A 26,331-nucleotide genomic window follows, 5' to 3' on the forward strand; every position below is an offset into this window, starting at 1 on the left:
ACTTGAATGTTAATAACATCTCCCTTGCTGGCATTACATAAGTGACTGATGTAAGTCAGACTTCCTCATATAATCCAGATCGGTCCTCAACCTGCTGATGCCTTCCGAAGACCATCCTCTTCATGTAAAAGAACAGAACCTTTACACACTTAAGAGATCCTACTGCCATAGCTCATTTTTGCATGTTTGGCCCAGAAGTCGCATAATTTTCAACTCACACTACCCCTTGTTATTTTATTTATTTAATAATCCCCCTCCCCCCCCCTTTTTTTCTTTTTTTTTTTTTTAAGGGGGCAACACCACTCTTATGCTCTAGGGCTCAATGGACTGGACTCAGGTAAATAACTGTTTTTTTTTTTTTTTTTTTTTTTAAACTCATGCCTTAGCTGGGCCATGCCCGAAGGGATTGCGGGGCCTCCCAAGGGGAATTTGGGATTTATTTGGCTGTGGCCCTGCTTTATGCATAAGCTACACCATTGAAACCTTGCATAATGTCGATTGCAGTTCGGTCTGATAACACAGTTACAACAATGCACAAATCTTGGTTAGATAATGTAGATGGCATGGCCTGTTTAGTAGGGCCCGGGGCAAACAATGGGCCATGCGAGACAATTAATGAGAAGCTCCCAGGACCAACAGATGATACAACACATGTTGGGGATGGGGACATGGCTCCCTTGCCCGAAACATCTCTTCCAGTAGAGCAGGATGGCCGGATGGGAGAGCGAGTCTCTACATTCTGATGGGCAGTAGCATCCCTGTTTTATGACCCAGTTATAGAGGCGGGTGGATGGACAGACTAGCTTAGATTGTTAAGTTATATGCACTGTTTATTTGCGGTACTTGTATTAACATTCCCACGGTTACACAGGATTTCTATAGCGGTGTATACTGACCTCCGGACGGCTACATTCGGATCTCCTGATATTTTGGCCGGTTCCTCGGCGGGATAAGAGAGCCGGACAGAGATCACATTTGTGGCCTTCCGAACTTCATATAACACGGCACAGATATTACATTTCTTAACCGGGCCCAAGGGGACCTGGGAATGAAACGCTTGCTTATCTAAGGAAGCTCTTTCTAGGGCCATGTTACTCCTTACATTGAGGCTGTTATATTTATATGTTATGTTTTTTCTCAAAGTGTGTTAGTCCTGGCTGTCGATACTACCTATTACCCGGTGTAAGACTACTACCCCGCTTTAGAGCGGCTAGCTCCCCTCTAAAAGTACCCGGCTTCTTCTTCCTGTACCCTTCTATAACCCTTCCCTGACTTTTTCAGGTGGAAGAGCAGGCCTGTCTCCACCTCCGGTAGTTCCTCTGCGAGGTTTCACTCCTCGCCCTTACTAGGGGAATCTTCCCCATCTCTCCCCCCCCCCCCCCTTTCTTTTTTCTTTCTCCTTTTTTTTTTTTTTTTTTTGTCCTCCCCCCTCCCGTCTTCCAACCTCCCTCGCCCCTCTCTATCCCGACCCCCTCTACCCTCTCCGGCACTCTACGACCCTGGTTGTCTATTTATAGGCCCACCTCTGAGCGTGTACACCTCAATATTCACCATGCCATCCAATCCGACACGTTCAGTTCCCCTCTCTCTCAAGGTATATTCGCTGAATGCCAAGGGACTAAACGTCCCCGAAAAGCGCAGCAGTGTCTTAGCAGAAGCACACCGACTTGGAGCACAAATCCTTTTTATTCAAGAAACACACTTTAAATCGGACTCGGTCCCGCGCTTCCGCAACAATCACTACCCCACGGCCTACCAGGCCACCTCCCCTAACTCTAAGACTAAAGGAGTGTCCATCTTGTTATGCAAGGGGCTATCTCTAGATATTGAGGACCAGCTAATAGACCCGGAGGGTAGGTACATTTTTTTGAGGGGCTCATGGAAAAACCGACCAATAACACTAGCTAATCTATACTGCCCCAACTCTAAGCAGGTCACATTTATTCGGGAAGCCCTTGCGAAACTCACACTTTTTCAAGCGGGGCTCTTGATTATGGGGGGCGACCTTAATGTCCCTCTCGACCCCCTATTGGACACCTCTACCAGTACTTCCTCCCTCCCCTACTCCGCCCTTCGCCAAATTAAACTTCAGCTTGCGTCCCTGACACTACACGACACCTGGAGGACCCTCTACCCTAAAGACAAAGACTATACATTTTTCTCATCCCCACACAACCGATATTCAAGGCTGGATTACCTATTTGTAACACAGGCAGACTTATCCTTCCTTCACTCAGCATCGATCGAACCTATGACGCTGTCTGACCATCATCCTATCACGACCACCCTGCAATTCCCTGACATGGTCCCTTCTACTAAGCTCTGGAAACTAAATGCGTCCCTTCTTACAGACCCTGGAGACCTAGCGACGCTCAAACACGAAATAGAAGCATTCTTTATCCACAACGACACACCAGATACATCTCCCATGACACAATGGGAGGCCCACAAATGCGTCATTAGGGGCCAGTTGGTCTCGATCTCGGCTCGGAAAAAAAAGGAACGACAAGCCCTGGTACTCGCGCGGTCCACCAAAATACGCACTTTAGAAGCTCAACACAAACGTACATTGGCGCTTAAAACATCACAAGAACTGGCAGAAACACGAACACTATTACGGGAGGAACTATTTAAAAAAGCACGCCGAAGTAATGTATTAGCCCAGAAACTTTTCTTCGAACAAGGCAACAAACCAGGCAGGTTACTGGCCAGAGCCACCCAGCAGCGTAAATTGGCCTCTACAGTCCATCATATTGTAGATGCTTTGGGTAGGACACACTCAAAAACCGAAGACATAGCACAACAGTTCCACTCCTTTTACAATAACCTCTATAACTTGCGCCCAGGAGATGAGAATCCTGCAACGCAGGAGAAACGCCAGAAGTTAATTAGGGAATTCCTAGGTAAACACAGTCCAGTAGCTCTGTCAACGGAGGATTCCCTAGCCTTAGAAGCCCCCCTGACCCTAGGGGAATTCCTAGCGGCACTCAAAGCCACAAAACCAGGCAAAAGTCCAGGCCCAGACGGCTTTACGGCCATATATTACAAAACCTTTGCTGACGTCATAGCACCAAGCTTCCTTAAAGCATTTAATTCTCTTCCTACTGACTCCTCTTACAGATCAGAAAGATTGCTTGAAGCCTATATATCTGTTATCCCCAAAGAAGGGAAGGATCCAACTAATGTTGCCAGTTATCGTCCAAAATCCCTGCTCAATGTGGACGTCAAGCTTTTTGCCAAAATCTTGGCAACTCGCCTATCTCACCACATACCAGCCTGGGTGGGCCTGGACCAGGTGGGGTTTGAACCTGGAAGAGAAGCCAGGGACAACACCATTAAGGCCCTGAACCTTCACAATTGGCTTACTACCTCCGGGCAAAAAGGTTTTTTCCTGGCAATGGACGCGGAGAAGGCGTTCGACAGGGTGGCTTGGGACTACACAGCAGAAGTCCTAACTGCGCTGGGATTGGGGACCCGTATGCGGTCATTAATCTTCTCATTATATGCTAACCCAACGGCCAAAGTAAAAGTCAACGGTCACCTGTTGGACGCCTTCTCCATCCACAATGGAACTAGACAGGGGTGCCCTCTATCCCCCCTGCTTTATATACTTACACTGGAACCCCTTCTCCGTTGCATTCGAGCCAACCCAGATGTGAAAGGCATAAAGATACAGGAACGTGAATTTAAAATTGCGGCATTCGCAGATGACGTCCTACTGTTTCTTTCTTCGCCGCTCACATCCCTACCTAATCTCCTGCAAATCCTGGAACATTTCAAGTTGCTATCAAATTTAAAAATCAATTACTCTAAATCGTTTGCATTAAATGTATCTCTACCCGCGGCACTAGCGAAGCAATGCCAGCTAAATTTCCCTTTCCAATGGAAATCGGATGCCATACCCTATTTAGGGATCCAACTTCCGGCCGATTTAGCAGAGCTTTACAATAGGAATTTCCAAACGGAATTGCAGAACATACGTCGTGATCTCCAAAAATTGGATAAATCCACCATTTCCTGGTTTGGGCGAGCGTCCATTATAAAAATGACAATCCTCCCCAGGCTGCTTTATAAAATCCAAACGCTACCTATTCGTCTGCCACCTTCCTTTTTTGAACTCTATAGGTCCATATCTAGAACCTTCCTGTGGGCCAACAAATCCCCTCGGATTAGTTGGAAGAAGCTGGTGCTCCCGAAAGCGCGCGGAGGAATAGGCCTACCTGACCTGCAACGATACTACCGGGCAGTACATTTAGCGCGCATTGTAGATTGGAAGGTACATAGTCGATATAAGGACTGGGTGACTGTTGAAAACATGACAACAAACTCGGACTTACAATGCGCCCCGTGGATCCCTAAGTCACACATGTCCCCAGTTGCCTTAACCCACCCTCTGGTTGGTGCCACCCTTCAGGAATTCGATAAGGCTTGCGCTGCTCACGCAGTCTCAACTAAATTTTGCCCAATTACTCTAGTAAGACACAACCCAGACTTCCCTCCAGGCCTTTCCGGAACGTTTTTACGATCTGAATGGTCGCAAGCTGAAATGCTGGCCAAACATTTTTTTCAAAGGGGTCGCTTTTTGCGGCAAACCGAACTTGCTAGACGCTCTAACACTGGCACATTTCCATTCTGGCCCTATCTCCAGCTCAAACACTTTTTAGACGACCCGTCCAGAAGAAAAGACTTTACAAGGACCCCTACGGTTCTGGAGTCTTTATGTTCTCGCTCGACACCCCAGAATCATGTCATATCCATGCTTTACACCTCTCTCTTTGGGGAGTCCTCCTCACTATTAAACTCAGAACGCTCCTATTGGAATTCAGCCTTGAACTCGGAGATCGACGAGGAGAGTTGGGACCGTATACACTTGTACATTCACAAAGGATCCCTGAACGTCTCTATCCAGGAAAATGGGTACAAGCTAAAAACCCGCTGGTATAAAACCCCAGACTTGCTCCATAAATTCTCCCCGTCGGTCTCTGACCAATGCTGGCGATGTGGCAAGGAACGTGGCACTTTTCTCCACATCTGGCGGGAGTGCCCAATGCTCCAACCCTTCTGGCACAAAGTACATAATTGGACAAAAATGGTGTCCCTACTCCCTCTGGAATTTTGCCCAACACAATACCTCTTGCATTTCTCTAAAAACCTCAGGGGGGGGTACTTCAAGTCGGTGGCAATGCACATGATTAATGCTGCTAGAATGTGCATACCAGTACATTGGCGTTCGCCATCCCCGCCCTCCATGGCTGAATGGGCTTCTCGAATAAACCGTGTCGCTGAGATGGAGGAACTGATTTACACGGCCTCAGATAATATCTCTAAATCCACTGCTATATGGGAAGCATGGATAACCTTTAAAAACTCTCAATCATACAAGGATCTCCTCAACAATGCAGATTAGTACCACACTGTGGCATTATTGCCCTTAGTCTAGGATACAGACTCAGACTCACACTCCTGGCCTGGCACACAGTAGAATTATGACCACTAGATGCTGGAGAGGGTAGCTGGTGACTTTTGTACCCCCTCTCCTGATTAAACCTCATTCCCCCTCATCCATTCTCTCCCTGCTTACCCATATACTCCCTTCCCCCCACCTATCTCTCTCCTCTCCCCAACGTGCCCCCCCCCCTGCCCCCCCTCTTTTTTTTTTTTTTTTTTTTTTTTCTTTTTTCTCTCTTTTCCTTCTCTTATCTCTCTCTCGCTCTCCCCCCCCCCCCTTCCCTCTCTCTCCTTCTAACTCTTCTAAATATGCCCACCCAAACAAATCATTTGACCCGGGAAGCTATTGTGTAGACTTGTACAGACATATTGGATCTATGTTTTGCCAAAATTTGCCTGTACGACTTTGTGTTTGGGCTCATGGAGCCACTCCATTTTATGTTATATGCAAATCTTTTCAATAAAATCTTTAAAAAAAAAAAAAAAAAAAAAAAGAAAAACCTTTTGTGATGCAGCAGCCCCCCCAGACCCCCCGTTTTACTTATCTGAACCCGGTCTTTATTGCCCCGGGGACGGGCACACCAGGTCCAGCCAGTGGTTTGGGTCCTGATTGGATAGATTGATAGCAGCGCAGTCATTGGCTCGCGCTGCTGTCAATCAAATCCAATGATGCAGGAGCCGGGGCCCGAGTCCTGGTATCTGTGTCAATAGATGCAGCAGCAGGACACAGGAGCGCGCCCACACGAGTGCCCTGAGCGCTTCTCCAAAGGGGCACTCGAGAAGAGAAGGAGCACCGCTGAGGAACCCCAGAAGAGGAGGATCGGGGACACTCAGTGCAAAACTAACTGCACAGCGGAGGCAAGTATGACATGTTCACCTAAAACTAACAAACGATCTACTAAAGACCAAAACTAATACCGCGTACACACGATCATTTTTCGGCATGAAAAAAAAAACGTTTTTCCAACTTCATCATTAAAACGACGTTGCCCACACACCATTTTTTAAAAATGCTCTAGCAAAGCACGGTGACATACAACACGTACGACGGCACTATAAGGGGGAAGTTCCATGCGGATGATTCCACCCATGGGGCTACTTTAGCCGATTCCTTGTTAGTAAAAGACGATTCGCGCTTTTCTGTCTGTTACAGTGTGAATGTGCTTACTCTATTATGAATGGTAGTTTTAACAGAACGAGCGCTCCCGTCTCATAACTTGCTTCTGAGCATGCGCAGGTTTTTGACGTCGTTTTAGCCCACACACGATCATTTTTCACAACCCGAAAAACGACATTGTTTAAAACGTCGTTAAAAAATGCAGCATGTTCGAAAAAAAAAAAATGATGTGAAGCCCATACACGATCGTTTTAAATGAATTTTTTTTATGAACAACGTTTTTTTCATGCTGAAAAATTATCGCGTGTACGCGGCACAAGGGACGCTATTCTGTACTCCTACTCCTGAAGCTCTCTGCTGCCTTTGATACGGTTGACCACCCCCTCCTCCTCAAAAAACTCCATGATTTTGTTCTCCGCGTCTGTTCTCTTCGCTGGTTCTCTACCTACTCATCCAACCGCACTTTTAGCGTTACTTACAATTCTACTTCCTCCTCTCCTCTTCCTTTCTCTGTTGGGGTCCCCCAAGGTTCTGTTCTTGGACCTCTCCTATTTTCAATCTACACCTCCTCCCTGGGTCAGCTGATAGCCTCCCACGGCTTCCAATACCTCCTCTACGCTGACGACACTGAAATCTATTTCTCTGCCCCTCAGCTCACTCCATCATTCTCCTCACGTATCACTAATTTACTATCAGATATATCAGTCTGGGTGTCACACCACTTCCTCAAACTTAATTTATCCAAAACGGAACTTATATTTTCTTCCTCCCCCACGTGCCTCTCCCCCTGATCTTTCTCTGTCAAAATAGATGGCACAACTATCGGCCCATCCCAACATGTCAAGGTCCTAGGTGTAGTCCTGGACTCTGAACTCTCCTTTAAGCCTCACGTCCAATCACTGTCCAAATCTTGCCGCCTCAACCTCCGCAACATCTCCAAAATACGCCCCTTTCTAACCAATGACACCACAAAGCTCTTAATTCACTCCCTGGTCATCTCTCGCCTCGACTACTGCAACTCCATCCTCATTGGCTTACCTCTAGATACCCCTTCAATCCATCATGAATTCTGCTGCCAGACTCATCCACCTTACTAATCGCTCTGTGTCTGCTACTCCTCTCTGTCAATCCCTCCACTGGCTTCCGCTCACCCAACTAATTAAATTCAAAAAATACTAACGACTACCTACAATGCCATCCACAACTCTGCCCCCAGCTACATCACTGACCTTGTCTCAAAATACCAACATAATCGTTCACTTCGTTCTTCGCAAGACCTCCTGCTCTCTAGCTCCCTTATCACCTCCTCCCACGCTCGTCTCCAGGCCTCTCCAAGCCTATGGAACTCCTTACCCCAATCTGTCCACTTATTTCCTCCTTAGCTTTTAGAGGATCCCTGAAAACCCTCCTCTTCAGAGAAGCCTATTGTCATGGACCTTGGAATGCGGAAGTGTTCCTCCCTGAAAGCTGTTACACGGTGTCTTAAAGCTCCAGACGACTCCATTGTCCTGTTTCTGGCTATTGTGTACATTGATTGCCCCCTGGGGCTTCTGTCCCATAACACACAGCAGACATAATGCAAGCTATTGGACCAATCCCTGCTGACTCATTTTCAAGTCTTCATTTGCATGCCTAAGAGGACCTGAAGGAGGACTACATGTACTTTACAATTGACCAATAGGAAAGCGATTGTTGGGGGCGGGATGTTCCAAATTCTGTTTAAAAGTGTGTTGTGTACTTCCAATAAAGGTCTTCCTGTTTGAACTTGCATACAGCCTGCCTGGTGTTTGTTCTAATGGATTACGAACGGCACATAGCTGTAGTTCGGATCCCGGAGCCTTGGATGACCGAACCATCAAACGTTGCGATCTGCAAGCTGACTCACTAGTAGCAGAGGAGTGTCGGGAGAGCGGAAGTGAGCGAGCAAGGGTCTCGTTACACCTATCCTACACACAACTAACAACTGTATTTTTTTTTTTCATCTTGTCCATCTGATCACCCCCCACAGATGCTACCCTTTGTTCCACTTGACCCTCCCTTCTAGATTGTAAGCTCTAATGCTGTGTACACACAATCATTTTTCGGCATGAAAAAAACGTTGTTTTTAAAAATGGCATTTAAAACGATCGTGTGTGGGCTTCACATCATTTTTCGGGTTCTGAAAAACGACAATTTTGTTTTCTCGAACATGCTGCATTGTTGTTTTAGACTATGTTTTTCAGGTTGTAAAAAATTATCGTGTGTGGGTTAAAACGACGTTAAAAACCCGCGCATGCTCAGAAGCAAGTTATGAGACGGGAGCGCTCGTTCTGGTAAAACTACCGCTTGTAATGGAGTAAGCACATTCATCACGCTGTAACAGACAGAAAAGCGCGAATCGTCTTTTACTAACACGGAATCAGCTAAAGCAGCCCAAAGGCGAATGGAACATCCCCTTTATAGTGCCGTCGTACGTGTTGTACGTCACCGCGCTTTGCTAGATCATTTTTTAAAAACGATGGTGTGTGGGCAACGTCGTTTTAATGATGAAGTTGGAAAAACTTTGTTTTTTTCATGCCGAAAAATTATCGTGTGTACGCGGCATAACGAGCAGGGCCCTCTGATTCCTCCTGTATTGTACTGTCTTCCCCGATGTTGTAAAGCGCTGCGCAAACTGTTGGTGTTATATAAATCCTGTAAAATAATAATAATGTTTGTTTTAAAAAAAAAAAAAAAAAAAAAAAAAAACCTTTAGATATCCTTTAAGTACCCACCACAAGGTATGCAGAGGGAGAACAGACGGGAGCGGGCTTCACAATGACTGATCACTGGGATAGCCAATCAGAGGCTATTATATCGATCAGGTGACCCAGAATCAGACGGTCTATCGGTAAGACCGTGGTCTCTTTGCTGGGAGCGTGCTGTGCGGTGCGCTCCCAGCACAATGGGAGATACGCAAATATGCGGCCCCACAGAAAAAAGCCCAGTCCAGCGGGGCCGCATATTTGCGTATGGTCAGTGTGAAGGGGTTAAAGGGAGATTTTTCAAGTTAAAGTATAACTAAAGGCAAAACTTTTTGTGGAGATTAGAATCCCTTTCAGGTTTTTATTGCTACTTCTGCCTCATTAGGGAGATAAACTCCCCACATTTGTACAGTTTATGATTCTCATCAAAAGTGAACGGAAAATTCCAAAATTTTGGTTGCACCCTGAACAGTAATAGATGGGAAATCTTCCAATTGAGTTCTGGTGATCTGGATCAATGCATTTTCTTAACCACTTCAGCTCCAGAAGGATTTACCCCCTTAATGACCAGGTAATTTTTTTCTATACGGCACTATGTTGCTTTAACTGATTACGCGGTCGTGCAACGTTGTACTTAAACACAATTGATGTCCTTTTTTTCCCCACAAATATAGCTTTCTTTTGGTGGTATTTGATCACCTGTGCAGTTTTTATTTTTTGTGCTATAAACATTAAAAAAAACATATAAAATATATCCCCAAAAAAATATAAAAAAAATATAAAATACATTTTCTTTCTAAATTTAGGTATTCTGCCAATTTTTTGGGGTAAAAAAAAAAATCCCAATAAGTGTATATAAATTGGTTTGCGCAAATGTTATAAGTTATAGAATCTATAAAATATGGGATGTATAACCGCTTGCCACCCGCCGCACGCAGATATACGCCTGCAGCATGGCACGGGCAGGCAAAAGGACGTACCTGTACGTCCCCTTTAAGAAGCGGTTGTTGCGGGCATGCGCGCCAGCCGCGATCTCCATGAGCGCGCCCACGGGTCCCGCAGCCTCGATCGCCGCGGGCATACCCACGATCGTCTCACGGAGAGGTAGAACGGGGAGATGTTAGTGTAAACACAACGTCTCCCCGTTCTGCCTAGTGACACTGTCACTGATCGTGTTCCCTGTCATGGGGAACATGATCAGTGACGTGTCACAGCAAGCCACGCCTCTCTACAGTAATAATCACGCCTTAGGGAACACTTAACCCCTACAGCGCCACATAGTGGTTAACCCCTTCACTGCCAGTGTCATTTTCACAGTAACCAGTGCATTTTTATAGCACTGAGCACTGTAAAAATGACAATGGTCCCAATATTGCATTTTTTTTAAAATTGTCGCTCTATTTTTGTTTATAGCGCAAAAAATAAAAACCGCAGAGGTCATCAAATACCACCAAAAGAAAGCTCTTTTGGTGGTAAAAAAAGGACGTCAATTTTGTTTGGGAGCCACGTCGAATGACTACGCTTTTTGTCAGTTCAAGCGACGCAGTGCCGAATCGCAAAAAGTGGCCCGGTCATTTAGCAACAAAATGGCCTGGGGCTTAAGTGGTAAATTGCATTTTTTTTTTTTTTTTACTTGCGATTTTTAGTGGGTCTGCAACATTGCGACGGACAAATCAGACACCTAGCTGACACTTTTGACACTTTTTTGGGTGTCAAATATATGCATTGACAATGTATAAATGACACTGGCATTGAAGGGGTTAACATCAGGGGCGATCAAAGGGTTAAGTGTGCTCCCTGGGTGTGTTTTTAACTGTGTGGGGGGGGGGATGGGCTCACTGCATGGACACTGAGATCGGTGTTCCTGATTAGCAAGAACACTAGATCAGAGTGTCCATGCCAGCACGGCAGTCTGCTTATTTACATATCAGCAGACCGTCGTTCTGTCTCTGCGGGGAGCGATCGCAGGTGGACGGTGGACATCGCGTCCGCTGAGCCCACTTATTGGCTTTCCCTGTGGCCAACCAGTGCACGATTGTGGCTCCAGCGGCACATGGACGCCCCCCAGCGGCTTTGAGCAAGATCAGGTACGTGATTTTGTGTAATAAGGCTGCCTTGCTGCAATATATGTAGGGCAGGCGGTCGGGAAGTGGTTAATTTACAGGGATTTCTTCTCACTTCCTGTTTTGGTTACGAGACAGGAAGTGAAGGGAGATATTCCCAATGGGACACAGGTGGCAAAAAAAAAATGACAGGGGTTATAACCCTCCCTTACTCTATTCAAAGTAAAAAAATAAAGTTTTATTTTTGGATTGTCAAACATAACTATTGTTTTTATTGCTATTACAAAGCTGAGGTTATAAAATGAAAGCTCTCCTTTACATGTTATATGTTCTATTACACCATAAATAATAAAACCCCATTAAAAAAGAAGACACATATTCCGCCCATTGTAAATCACTTCCTTTTTAATTAAACCTAAAAAAAAAATAATAAAAAAAAAAATGGATTTACAGTGATTATTCTTTGATCCAATTTAAATATTTAACTTATCGGGGAAAAAAAAGTGACGTGTTGCTGGTGCTAGGGTTTCTGAACGCGCTCCGATATCAATCATTAGGTGTATAATTCATCTGTTATAGCCGATGTATCCGGGAGAAGGCAATCTTCATATTTTAGAATGCTTTACCGATTCATAAAATGAAATTATCCCATAAATAATCCCATTCACAATATTTGTAGAATTACTTCACAGTTCACATGAAAAAGCAATATATGTTTATTTCCCAAAACACTGCGTCCCATAATAAGCACTATATGTGCAGCCAAATCGCAAATAAAAATGTGTACCTTTTTTAAAGCCCAATTCAATGGTTTAAATTAGCTAATCACTTCCAGTCCGGGGGCATCAAAATAAAAGATGTGAAAGACGAACAGTTTGCTTCTTTTTTTTTTAAATCAGCCACGGCCTAAGTATGCCTGACCCCTCCAGCATGCTGCAGAATGGGCCCTTTGTTCTTTGTGAGGAAGCAGTAGTCTCTTTGCAGAGATCCGGCACACCCCTGCTGAGTCAGAGGCAGGGGTCCAAACAGCAGGAAACGTGAACTTTGTTGACTGCAAAGCTATAGGTCTGATTAAAGCGGAGTTCCAACCACAACCACAGGGGTTAATCCTCTGCATTGTGTAAAAAGGCTGTTTTATCCTGTATGCACATATCCTCCTCCTGTACTGCCTAACTGCCAAAATTACCAATACAGAGGAACCTTGGATTACGAGCATAATCTGTTCCAGGAGAATGCTCGTAATCCAAAGCAAAGCACTCGCATGCCAAAGCGAGTTTTCCCATAGAAGTCTATGGAAACTAAAATAATTTGTTCTGCATTGACTTCTAAGGCATGCAATACCGCATGTGGCCAGAGGTGGGGGGCACCGGAGAGCCTCGGAAAGGCTCGGGGACAGCTCGGCTGAACTCGGAAAACCTTGGAAAGGCTCGGGAACTGAGTATTTACGAACGGCTCCGATCGGCTCAGGCGCGCACCCCTCACCTCAGGCCAAATGCGGTACTGCACACCGTTGTGGTTTACTAATATGAGGAGAGGACGTCTTCAATCATCGCGTCAGCTTGACACAAGACCTGTATAGCACCTTCAAGCTGGGCTGCCCCAAAGCATCACCCCCCGGACCAGCCGCCTGAGAGACGGGGTCTCCTCTGACCCCCCCAGCACCACTGACGAGATCAATCTGTGCCTCTCCCACGGTTCCACCCCGGGGCCCCCGGAGTCGTCCAACCAGAAGGGCCTGATCATGTAGTCAGGACTCGAGGCCAACTCGTCTGTCTGCTCCATTCTCATGCGTAAGATAAGCAGGAAGTTTTCCTGAGGTCATCTCCAGGTGTAACAACAACAGGGGATAGAAGAGAGGGAGGAAAAGAGGTAAGAAGGGGAGGAGGGATGGGAAAGGGGTGCGTGCCTACCCTAAAACTGTGGGAGGGTGAGGAACCGATGAACACCGGGAATAAGGGAGATCCCTACAAAGATAGCCCAGGGCTCCCGGATTGTTTCCAAACTTCAGGGTTGTATCCGTAAGGATACTGGCCAGATTTTCTTGGGTCATTATCCATGATATTTTCCTTCTGGCTTCCGAGAGGAAGAGTTTACGTTTCTTCTACGCTTTGGCTATTGTAAACTGGTGAGAAGAAAGTGGATTTGTTTTTGTGTAGCCTTTGGCATTTGAGGTATGTGGGCATTTAGGAGGGCTACAGATAGGGACCTGGGGACCCGGCAATTAGTCACCTTGAAGATCACATTGAAAATTTTGAGGGCTGTGGAAATGAACTATTAATTCCTCGATTAATCGTTAATTTTTTTGATCGATCAAAATTCTTTTGATCGGTACTCACCTCTCCGCCGGCTTTCGGGTCTTCAGGGAGTTCCGTCGGAGATCCGGTGACGTTACGGACACCGGCGGGGCTTGCCATGTCCATCTGAAGGGCTCCTTTGCTGTGCCTTCATATCTGCATGCCGGCGGGACCTTACTATCTGCCACATGGAAGGGCTGTTATACTTCCCTCTATCATATCCCTCTATCAACCTGGGATTCTGCAGCCATTCACTGGGAGTTGTGATAGTTCCCTTCACGGGACATCTACATGCCGACGGACTGATGTTAACCCCTCCTCATCTGGATTCAGCAGTGGTATCGTTGTACACATTTTTATACCAGTATCATATTTAGCTACATGTTTTTATGACTGCTTTTGCAACCGTTTGGTATTACTCGCACCATTTTGACAGTTTATTTAGCTACATCGATTTTTATCTCCAGTGCAATATTTATTTTGTTATCTAATTGAAGACTATAAAAGTTTTAATGCTATTCCCATCAAGCGCTGCCTTTGTGTGTTTTTTATATCCTGCTATACATTTTTCCAGTGGTTGGTAGCAGAACAGGCAATCTGCCTAAAAATAAATCAGCTAAAAGTAGTTGGATCTGTATGTGCGTTATAATTAATTGAAATTAGTCGATTAATCGATAAAAAAAAGAATCGATTAATCGAACACGAAAATTTTAATCAGCAACAGCCCTAAAAATTTTGTCTGCATGGTTTTACCACCCCCATAGCTGCATGTGTGAACAAAGCTTTTGAAAGGCATACTTTGTGGAATGCGTTAAACTTTATCTGTAGGTCCTATTAAAGTATTAAAAAATATTTAAAAAAAAAATCCACAAATGCTTTCTGTCACACAACAACCAATCATTTTGACAATCAATAGAAAGGAGTAAACTCAGTAGGGTCTACTCTGCTCCATGGCAGGAAAGTGGTAGAGTGACTGGAGCCAAGTCTTGTGCCAACTTACCAGCACTCATCCATCACACAATCATATGAATGTTACATTAATACAGATGATGGACCTTACTGTACCTCTGCTTGTTCTGGGGTAGAGCTTTCGCATCGACAGCAAACATTTTCGAAACAAAGATAATGACCGGAGAAGTTTCCTCACTGCGGCACTGCAAAAAATCTGAGAAAAAAACAAAAAACAAGCTGTATAAAAAAAAAGCAGGTCAAGTTTGAAGAATGATCGATTACTCCTGTCTGTACCTACTGTACCAGCACAGTATATTACTTCTCTGGGGCCTTGGGACTGGGATAGCGTTATTTATTTACTGCAAGATTACATTTAAAGGTGCAATCATTCAGCAAAACTGGCTCTCCTTTAAAAAGGTCTCTCCAATTTATTCTTCCTTCTAATAGATTTATATGAAGTCTGCCCAGTGTTATTATAAAAATGTCTAGTCATTTACTCTGAGCAGTGACCTGTGCCTAAGAGTGATGGGCATGCATTGTTGTTTGGATATTGTGCTTGCTGCACTAATTTCACATTGACTTTGCTAGCCCCTGTCATTTTCCTTCATACGTACAATAGCCCAAAATACCAGGACTGACCGAGTGGAAAAGACCGCAGTTTCTTCATTACCGATGCAAATGTCACCTATAGTCACATTCCATATAGTTCTTTATTTAATAAGGCAAAGAGTAATCTGATAAGTGCAATCAAATCAAGCAAACGTCAGCCAAAGCACACTAATCTGCTTCAATCAATTTGGTCATTTTAGGTTACCATACACTATTAGGTTGCCCACCAAATACTAAACAGGGCAAAAAATATAATCAGGGAAATTCATAAGGAGTCTTTAAAAAGTGACACTAAGGCCCCGTACACACGACCGAGTTTCTCGGCAGAATTCAGCCAGAAACTCGATCGGAGCTGGATTCTGCCGAGAAACTCGGTCGTGTGTACACTTTTCAGCGAGGAAGCCGACGAGGAACTCGTCAGGCCAAATAGAGAACATGTTCTCTATTTCCTCGTTGTTCAATGAGGAAAGTCGGCCCGCCGAGATCCTCGGCGGCTTCAACACTGAACTCGACGAGGAACTCGATGTGTTTGGCACGTCGAGTTCCTCGGACGTGTGTACGGGGCCTAAGGGCTCTTTCACACCGAGCAGGTCCGTCTGTCAGTTTTTTTTGCGGACCTGTACGGGCGCTCCGTGCTCCTCTTTGGAGCCGCAGATGTCAGCGGTGACATGCCCGCTGACATCCAACCCGCTCCGATCCGCCAAAGTGTGACGGAGGAAAAACCCGGACCTTGGCACACATGTAGCCCCATTTCATCTCTACAAGTGTGCAAAGTTTGTGTCTGGGAGACCTACGGCTGGGGAGCACCGATTTTTCACACCTGGTCCCCCCTTCCATAGACTCCCATGTTAAATGTCAGTCTAGTCATGGACACAGTGAGGCATGCACATGGACACAGTGAGGCATGCACATGGACACAGTGAGGCATGCACATGGACACAGTGAGGCATGCACATGGACACAGTGAGGCATGCACATGGACACAGTGAGGCATGTAGATGGACACCCTAGGCTTATACTTGAGTCAATAAGTTTTCCCATTTTTTTGTGGTAAAATTAGGTGCCTCGGCTTATATTCGGGTCGGCTTATACTCGAGTATATACAGTACGTGAAGTTTTTTCTTTGCTAAGTAAATTTACACTTCGCTGAATGAAGTGAAATTGTGCTGGCTTCACTCATCCAATCACAGGCGAGCCAAAATCTATTTTTCTAATGTTTTCCTTAAAAGAGAAGTATGGCTTTCTTTAGCCCATTTATACTTACATACCAGGTACTCGTTATCCCTCATGCACTTTTTTACTCCTTTACTATGTGGGTCACTGTTTGATGGACCTATTCATTCATTACAGATACCTACCTGCACCATGAGGATACATTTAAACTAATTTTACCTATGGTCGCCTGCTGTCTGGGAAGGATGCTTTATGCGCTCTGTTGTTTGTCTGCTTGTCTGCCACCTCTGTCCCGGGACGGGCATGTGTTTGGTCCTAGTCGCACTTACATTACAACCATGGCATACTCTAAGTAACCAGAATCGATTTCCTATCTTTTCTGGTGGATTTAATTTTAATACCTTGATCATTAATTTAAATCTGTATTTCAGATATACACTACATTCGCCCCTGAGGAGTGTTTTCGAATACACGAAACGCCGCGTCGGGCTTACAAAGATGTAGTTATACGCGTTTATGGGACTTATTCTGTTAAACCAGTACTTTTATGATCCATTTACATTTTATACTTCACTTATTGCTGTGTACTGCCCAGCCCCTATGTGGTTTTATTTGTTTTCATTGACTGATATTTATTCAATGTATTTTTATATCAACTATTGTATCATGGATGAAATGTATGTTCTGTACTTTTGTACAAGCTACTTGTTTTTACCATATATTCTATTCTCTCAATACATGAAAATTACACCTATGGCTTATTTCATTATTTTGTCCCCATTTAGCCCACTGTTTTATCTAAAAGTCTTAAACTCCCTTTGATTTACATTTATACTTACAGTACCTAGGTGGATGCAGCATCAGTCCGATGCTGCATCTGTCCCCCGGCGCGTCTGCACTGAGAACTGAACGATCAAACACTGCCGATGCCTCGGTTCTCACAGCTCCCCAAATGGAGAGCTGCTGACTGTCAATCAGCAGCTCTCCACTCTGCCCCACCACGCTCACTGGAGTGCTGAGCTGTGGAGGGCGGGGAGAGGTTGTCTCAGTCTATCAGCGGCTCGCCGAGAGGTTGAGACAGGCATCAGTCCAGGTACCTGGTAGATCCAGACTTTATTGTTGTGATGACTCGGTGCCTGAACTGATTCTAGTGATGTCAGCAGAGAGTGGACTTCAGACTGCTCTCTGCTAAAAATGGGTTACAGGAGTTTAAAACAAATTGCACTCCTGTGATCCATAGGAGAAGCCCAGCCAAATGAGCTCAGGCTAGACTTCTCCTTTAAAGGGGCAGTATGGCCAAAGCTTTTTCAGCCCTACCTCTCCTATGGATCACAGTAGTGCAGTTCATTCTGCACTCCTGTGCACCCTTTTTCAGCTGACAGTGGGCTAAAAAGTCTGACATCACTCAACCAGTCCAGAAGCTGGATCAATCCCAATTTTATAGTCAGGATCCTCCCAGATCACTGGAACAGCAGCTGGCTTGGCCATTTAGCGGGTAACCGGAAGATTGAGCCAGCCACACCCACCCCATCCACAGCCCGACACTCCAGTGAGCACTGAAGGGGTAGAGCAGAGAGGCGGTGACTTCTCTCTGCTCAGAGCGGAGGGGAGAACTGAGCAATCAGTGGAATTTGATTGCTCAGTCCCCACTGCAGAGGTGGCTACAGCTAGGTGACTATATTTTTTTTTTTTTGGGAAACCCATACGTCTCTTTTAACATGACTATCTTTTGAAAAATGAACTTTCACTTTGTTATGCATCATTCAACAAGTAAAATATCACTTTGAAAGTGGGAAAGCTCATTAGTAAATCTGGATCATTGAGTTATTCATTATGCCTATTCAACTGACTTGAATGGTAAAATGCAAGTCAACGTACCAGACATGACTTTGTTCCAGCATACCGATATGTTACCAATAGCAAATCTCTCATGTATGCTATGAATTTTCTAGACACAAAATAAAAACACAGACTTTACAAAATCAAATGTACCATGTGACATCACGCCCTATAATGTGTCATGGGAAATAATAAAAAGTGTATATTGTTATTCTCCAAGGCTGTTAATATTCTCACACAAGGTGAAACAAGGACATCCTACAGAGAGTATATTGATATCTCACAGAATGCTATAAAACACAGCCTTCCAGTGAGGTGCCGCCTGCTCAGCAGGTGAACTTATTGACTGTATAAATGTGTGCACATTACCAGATCAATAACAATCTTTCCTACAAACATAATTAGTTTTAACTTCTAACTTACAAGTAAATTAGAAAAAAAAAATACATACATAGCTCAATAATTTTAAAATGGGCTAGGCTTAAATGACATAATAAAAAATACTGTACTGTACATACAATCATAATATTGACAGCTTTTTTTTCTTTCATACACTTAAAATTAAAAAAAAAATCACATTTCCAAAGAGGCAAAGTTGAGTTAAGGCAAGTAAAGATTAATACAAATATTTTAATTTCCGTTGCTGAAAGATAAATCAACGTTTCCTGCAAACGTAGAGCCTTTGCCGATATAAGGACTTGTCCACAGCAGACCGCGGTGCGGGAAACCCACGCAAAGTGAACGTATCACACACCGCATTTAAAACACTGGGTGTACGATCTGCTGATTCCAAACGACTCCCCAAATGCAGATTGCACACACAGTGCCATGCGATACAGTTGCAGTGCATTTTTAAAAGTGGTGGATGCACTACTTTTTGGTGCGATCCAGTGCGATTTCAGCTCATTCAAATTAGTAAATGGGCTGAAAATGGCACTGCAATAAATCACACAGGAACGCGGAACACATTCTCCTGTGATTCAGGTGTGAACTGGCCCTAAAGGTGTATCGAAACCCAGAATGGCCAGTTTGATTTAAAGTTAAACTTCAAGATAGTGGTAAATCCCCTCTAACCAAATGGTATGAAAAACAATCCAAACGTCAATTTTACTTAAAGTGAAAGTTCCATAAAAAAAACTAATTTTGCTTTAAACTGTAGCTTAAAAAAGAAAACATCATGGAGACCCATGACTAAGCCACGTGACGAGTGGCGTTATGCGTGGGGGAGGAGTCTATGTGACGGGACTACGATCCTAGTGAGGAGACCATCACACTGAGCGGCAACTTTGACTCTGAGCCTGTGTTTATCGGCAGATGTGTGAGTGTATACACCGTTGGTGTAGTCTCTTGTCCACCCTTCTTGCCATACAGTATTGTACTATGAGGCTTGTCCTCTCTTTTTTTCTTTTACATATCCATTTGAGTGTTTCTGACTGAATTGCTTGAGAAGGTCGTTGTCTATCTAATGAGAAGCAGTGGGAAGGAGACATCAGCTGAGTGGCTATAGGGCTGCATATGGGTTCAGTTTCTTTAACCCATTACGAACTCACTGTGTTACACCATTAGAGAGAGTGTATATTTCATAAGTGTTGTTGTTTCTTACTTATACTATTCACTGAATTTGAATAATATCACTCACAATACTGTATATAATCAGCACTAGTTGATATTAGCGCTATCTCATACATAGTTACATAGTTACATAGTTACATAGTTAGTCAGGTTGAAAAAAGACACAAGTCCATCCAGTTCAACCACAAAAAAAAAAAAAATTTAAAAACACAGTAAAATCCTATACACCCAACTCCATTCCCACAGTTGATCCAGAGGAAGGCAAAAAACCCCAGCAGAGCATGATCCAATTTGCTACAGCAGGGGAAAAAATTCCTTCCTGATCCCCCGAGAGGCAATCGGATTTACCCTGGATCAACTTTACCTACAAATCTTAGTACTCAGTTATATTCTGTACATTTAGGAAAGAATCCAGGCCTTTCTTAAAGCAATCTACTGAGCTGGCCAGAACCACCTCTGGAGGGAGTCTGTTCCACATTTTCACAGCTCTTACTGTGAAGAAACCTTTCCGTATTTGGAGGTGAAATCTCTTTTCCTCTAGACGTAAAGAGTGCCCCCTTGTCCTCAGTGTTGACCGTAAAGTGAATAACTCAACACCAAGTTCATTTCATATAATTTTCGGTTTTGTTCACCCACTTGATACGCAGCTTTTATTATTTGATTATTTTTGTTGGTTTTTTCTTATATTAGTTTAATTTGGTAGCGCAGTAGTACCACTCTTTTTTTATATAATGCATTTTAAATGACAATGGTCCCAAAAATGTGGCAAAATTGTCCGAAGTTCCGCCATAATGTCGCAGTCCCTGCTAAAGAAAAGCATGCCCACAACATGATGCTGCCACCACCATGTTTCACGGTGGTGATGGTGTGTTTAGGTTGATATGCAGTGTTAGTTTTCCACCACACATTGCGTTTTGCTTTTAGGTCAAAAAGTTCAATTTTGGTCTCATCTGACCAGAGCACCTTCTTCTACATGTCTGCCGTGTCCCTCACATGGCTTCTTAAAAACTGCAAACGGGACTTCTTATGGGTTTCTTTCAACAATGACTTTCTTCTTGCCACTCTTCCATAAAGGCCAGATTTGTGAAGTGCACGACTAATCGTTGTCCTATGGACAGATTCTCCCACCTGAGCTGTGGATCTCTGCAGCTCCACCAGAGTTACCATGGGCCTCTTTTCTCTTCTCTGATGAATGCTCTCCTTGTCCGGCCTGTAAGTTTAGGTGGACGGCCATGTCTTGGTAGGTTTGCAGTTGTGCTATACTCTCTTCATTTGAGATGATGGATTGAACAGTGCTCCATGAAATGTTCAAAGCTTGGGAGATTTTTTTTTTTTTTTTTATAACCTAACCCTGCTTTAAACTTATCCATAAATTTATCCCTGACCTGTCTGGTGTGTTCATTGGCCTTCATGATGCTGTTTGTATACCAAGGTTCTCTAACAAACCTCTGAGAGCTCCACAGAACAGCTGTATTTATCCTGAGATTAAATTACACACAGGTAGACTCTATTTACTAATTAGGTGACTTGATTTTTCACTAGATTTTAGTTAGTGGTATCAGAGTAAAGGGGGCTGCACACCACACATTTCAGATATTTATTTGTAAAAAAAAATTAAAACCATTTATCATTGTCCTTCCACTTCACAATTGTGTGCCACTTTGTGTTGGGCTATCACATAAAGTCCCAATAAAATACATTTACGCTTTTGGTTGTAACATGACACAATGTGGAACATTTCAAGGGGTATGAATACCTTTTCAAGGCACTGTATATCTCTCTTAAATCGTAGTTTTGCAGAAAAAAATAAAAATTTAAGTCAGCAGCTACAAATACTGCAGCTCCTGACTTTTAATATTAGGACGCTTACCTATCCAGGGTGCCCGCGATGTCCTCACCCGATCTGTCCCTGCGGCTTCACAGCCTGGCTCCCTACTGCGCATGCGTGAGTCACGCTGTGTGTCCTCACTGGTCCCTGCTGTCCTCTGGGACCTATGTGTCTATCCTTGAAGACAGCGGGGGGGGGGAAGGAGGAGGGAGCGGACATGGCATAGATCGCCGCGGAATCTGCTGCCGGAAGTGAGAGCAAATACCTGGGTTATTCAGGTATCTGCTCCCAAACCCCCCCCCCCCCCTCGCCCCTGAAAAATGCCACATTTTTATTTAATTTTTGGGTAGACCTCCACTTGAATTTTTTTATTTCATCCCTTAAATGCAAGCTTTTTTCTGGCTTCCTAATCTAGGCTGGCTACGTTTGTTCTCCATGCCCCCCTTATGTAGGTGAACATAGCCCCCCTTTCTTGCTTGGTCCTGAGATGGACTACACGTCTACAAGCAGAAGAATAGGAATTGTAGTACACAGAGTGGAGAATGCGACCAGAAATAACGGTGCTGCGCGCTTTACACTGGAAGCGGTGAGGGGCATCAGTGGAGGATAGGGAGCGAGTACAGCACAAAAAAAGAAACCTGAAAACAGTAAGACACTAAGAATTTTTAAACAACAAAAAAATGGAACCACAATATACAGTATCTCACAAAAGTGAGTACACCCGTCACATTTTTGTAAATATTTTATTATATCTTATCATGTGACACTGAAGAAATTACACTTTGCTACAATGTAAAGTAGTGAGTGTACAGCTTGTATAACAGTGTACATTTGTTGTCCCCTCAAAATAACTCAACACACAACCATTAATGTCTAAACCGCTGGCAACAAAAGTGAGTACACCCCTAAGTGAAAATGTCCAAATTGGGCCCAATTAGTAATTTCCCTCACCGATTTCATGTGACTCGTTAGTGCTACAAGGTCTCAGGTGTAAATGGGGAGCAGGTGTGTTAAGTTTGGTGTTATCGCTCTCACTCTCTCATATTGGTCACTGGAAGTACAACATGGCACCTCATGACAAAGAACTCTCTGAGGATCTGAATAAAAGAATTGTTGCTCTACATAAAGATGGCCTAGGCTATAAGAAGATTGCCAAGACCCTAAAACTGAGCTGCTGCACAGTAGCCAAGACCATACAGCAGTTTAACAGGACAGGTTCCACTAAGAACAGGCCTCATCACGGTTGACCAAAGAAGTTGAGTGCACATGCTCAGTGTCATATCCAGAAGTTGTCTTTGGGAAATAGACGTATGAATGCTGCCAGCATTGCTGCAGAGGTTGAAGGGGTGGGGGGGTCAGCCTGTCAGTGCTCAGACCATACGCTGCACACTGCATCAAATTGGTCTGCATGGCTATCTTGCCAGAAGGAAGTCTCTTCTAAAGATGATGCACAAGAAAGCCCACAAACAGTTTGCTGAAGACAAGCAGACTAAGAACAGGGATTACTGGAACCATGTCCTGTGGTCTTATGAGACCAAGATAAACTTATTTGGTTCAGATGGTGTCAAGCGTGTGTGGCGGCAACCAGGTGAGGAATACAAAGACAAGTGTGTCTTGCCTACAGTCAAGCATGGTGGTGGGAGTGTCATGGTCTGGGGTTGCATGAGTGCTGCTGCCACTGGGGAGCTACAGGTCATTGAGGGAACCATGAATGCCAACATGTACTGTGACATACTGAAGCAGAGCATGGTCCCCTCCCTTCGGAGACTGGGCCGCAGGGCAGTATTCCAACATGATAATGACCCCAAATACCTCCAAGATGACCACTGCCTTTCTAAAGAAGCTGATGGTAAAGGTGATGGCCAAGCATGTCTCCAGACCTAAACCCTATTGAGCATCTGTGGGGCATCCTCAAAATGGAAGGTGGAGGAGTGAAAGGTCTCCAACATCCACCAGCTCTGTGATGTCGTCATAAAGGAGTGGAAGAGGACTCCAGTGACAACCTGTGAAGCTCGGGTGAACTCCATGCCCAAAAGGGTTAAGGCAGTGCTGGAAAATAATGGTGGCCACACAAAATATTGACACTTTGGGCCCAATTTGGATAGGTCCACTTAGGGGTGTACTTACTTTTGTTGCCAGCTGTTTAGACATTAATTGCTGTGTGTTGAGTTATTTTGAGGGGACAGCAAATTTACACTGTTATACAAGCTGTGCACTCACTACTTTACATTGTAGCAAAGTGTCACTTCTTCAGTGTTGTCTCATGAAAAGATATAATAAAATATTTACAAAAATGTGAGGGGTGTACTCACTTTTGTTCGATACTGTACCTGATATTTTAGAATGACTGATGGAAAATAAAACACACATTGGAGTTTAATGTCACTATAAGCTGCTGGACATGCTATGACTGTGAACATTTATGTCAAAAAGCCCCAGAGGAAAAGGTCTTATTCCAATTAAATATAATGATCTCAATTCTTCTACTTTAGTTGACAAATGTCCCTATACTGTATGTTAAGATGCAAAGCTGAATTGGGTTTACAATTTTCTTCTAAAGAGTGGGACTCTGTGGTCTAATGTACAAAATCTATAACAATACGTGAAACAGCAGAAAAATCATTTACAAGATAGTATTACACTGTCTCACCTACATATTTTCTACCCATATGTATTACCATCTTGTTTTAGAGGCAGTTACCCTTCCTGGTACATTTTTGCATGTCTCCGGGGAATGCACACATTTAGAGATATTGCAGATATATCCTCATCTCTAACAAACCTCATATACATACTATTGGGCCAGATCCACAAAGAAGTTACGCTGGCGTATCTATTGATACGCCGCGTAACTTCTAGGTTGCTCCGGCGTATCTTTGTTTTGTATCCACAAAACAAGATACGCCTGAAGCTGGGCTAGTTGCATATTTACGCTGGCCGCTAGGTGGCGCTTCCGTCGATTTCCGCGTCAAGTATGCAAATTAGCTAGATACGCCAATCCACAAATGTACGTCCGGCCGGCACATTTTTTTACGTAGTTTCCGTAAGGCTTTTTTCGGCGTAACGTTACCCCTGCTATATGAGGCGTAGCCAATGTTAAGTATGGACGTCGGGCCAGCGTCAAATTTTCCGGCGTGTACGTCGTTTGCATAAAACGTTCGCGAATAGGGCTTTGCGTAGAATGACGTTCACGTCGAAAGCATTGGCTTGTTGCGGGTTAGAATAAAGAAAAAACCCAATCCAAGGAATGAGTAAAGGTCGGACTTTGAGGCAAGCGGAAGTATATACAAATATATAGTTTATTACATATATATTATATATTAAATATAATCAACATAAAACCATCTGGATTTAGAAAGTCGTGGGTGGTAAATGAATCCTATGAAGTCGCCTGTTATGTTGATTATATTTATTTACTTCTCAATATACCATTATTATTATGTAAATGTATTTTTTCTATTTTTGTAATAAACTATATATTTTTATATACTTCCACTTGCCTCAAAGTCCGACCTTTACTCATTCCTTGGATTGGGTTTTTTCTTTATTCTAAATCATTTACAGATGCGGCTAATGTGAGTGCTTTCCTTGTGTGTCGAGTATTTTTCTTTTCTTTTCTCTTCTCTTTTCTCCTTTTCTTTTTCCATTTCCTCTTTCTTTTTCCCCTCCCTTCTCCTTCCTTTCTTCTTTTCCTTTATGGTCTTTGTCTTGGCCCCATTCCCTCCACCTTCCCCCCTTTTCCCTTCTTCAAATCTTGTTGCGGGTTAATTTGGAGCATGCGCACTGGGATACCCCCACGGCCGGTGCATGCGCCGTTCAGAAAAAACTTCATTTACGTTGGGTCAAGTAAAATTTACATAAAACACGCCCACATCTTTGTCATTTGAATTTTGCGCCCTTACGCCGGCAGATTAACGCTACGCCGCCGTAACTTTAGAGGCAAGTGCTTTGTGAATAGAGCACTTGCCTCTCAAAGTTGCGGCGGCGTAGCGTTACTACGATACGCTACGCCTGCCGAAAATTACGATGCGCTATGTGGATCTGGCCCTATATATGTAGCAACACACTGGGCAATAGCCCTTCACTGGAAAACTACTATAGTTCCCTTTTCCACAAATTATTGCTAGGATTGATGAAATTATGATTATGGAAAAAAATGTATACACTAAAATACAAAGAAATGGTTTTAATCTAAAATGGGATCCTTGGTTTCTTTCTAGACTTTCAAATGGAAAATCCAAAAAATGCAGCGCTAAGAAATGACTGATGAAAAGACAGTGATGTCTATATTAAACACACATATAAATAAATAAACAAAAAATGTGAGTCCATGATATGTAAATAATTCATATAAAATAATGGTGAATAGTGTGATGAGACACCATAGACCTGAGTCTTAATGATTATAAAAATAAAAGTCCATAAAGGTGAACGTGAAATCAAAAGTCAAGATGATCAATCAAGTGACAGTGATGAGGCACCCACGGTGATTCTAATTAGTCTGGAATGTTAGTGATAACGCCCACCACCAGGAGGGAAGGCTTACCAGATGCGATGGATCCAAGTGAGCTTATGCCCAAAGGATCAGTAAAGCTTTGTATATGGGATGGATGGAAGGATATACCAGAACACACCAAAACGAACGACCAGCAAATAACGGTGGAGTCTTCGCTTAGTGACAGGTGGAAGGGATAACCTCAGCTGGGAGATGGCT

General features: G+C 43.8%; 1 protein-coding gene across 1 annotated transcript in view; it reads right to left on the reverse strand.

Moving 5' to 3' along the window:
- The window catches only part of EFL1 (elongation factor like GTPase 1), a 623,792-nt gene that overhangs the window by 456,830 nt on the left and 140,631 nt on the right, over nt 1-26,331 (reverse strand). The window contains exon 12 of the mRNA XM_040342558.1: nt 14,711-14,810. Coding sequence (XP_040198492.1) covers nt 14,711-14,810 — 100 coding nt within the window. The remainder of the gene's footprint in view (nt 1-14,710; nt 14,811-26,331) is intronic.

Source organism: Rana temporaria, chromosome 3 (assembly GCF_905171775.1).
Source record: "Rana temporaria chromosome 3, aRanTem1.1, whole genome shotgun sequence".
NCBI classification, from domain to species: Eukaryota; Metazoa; Chordata; class Amphibia; order Anura; family Ranidae; genus Rana; species Rana temporaria.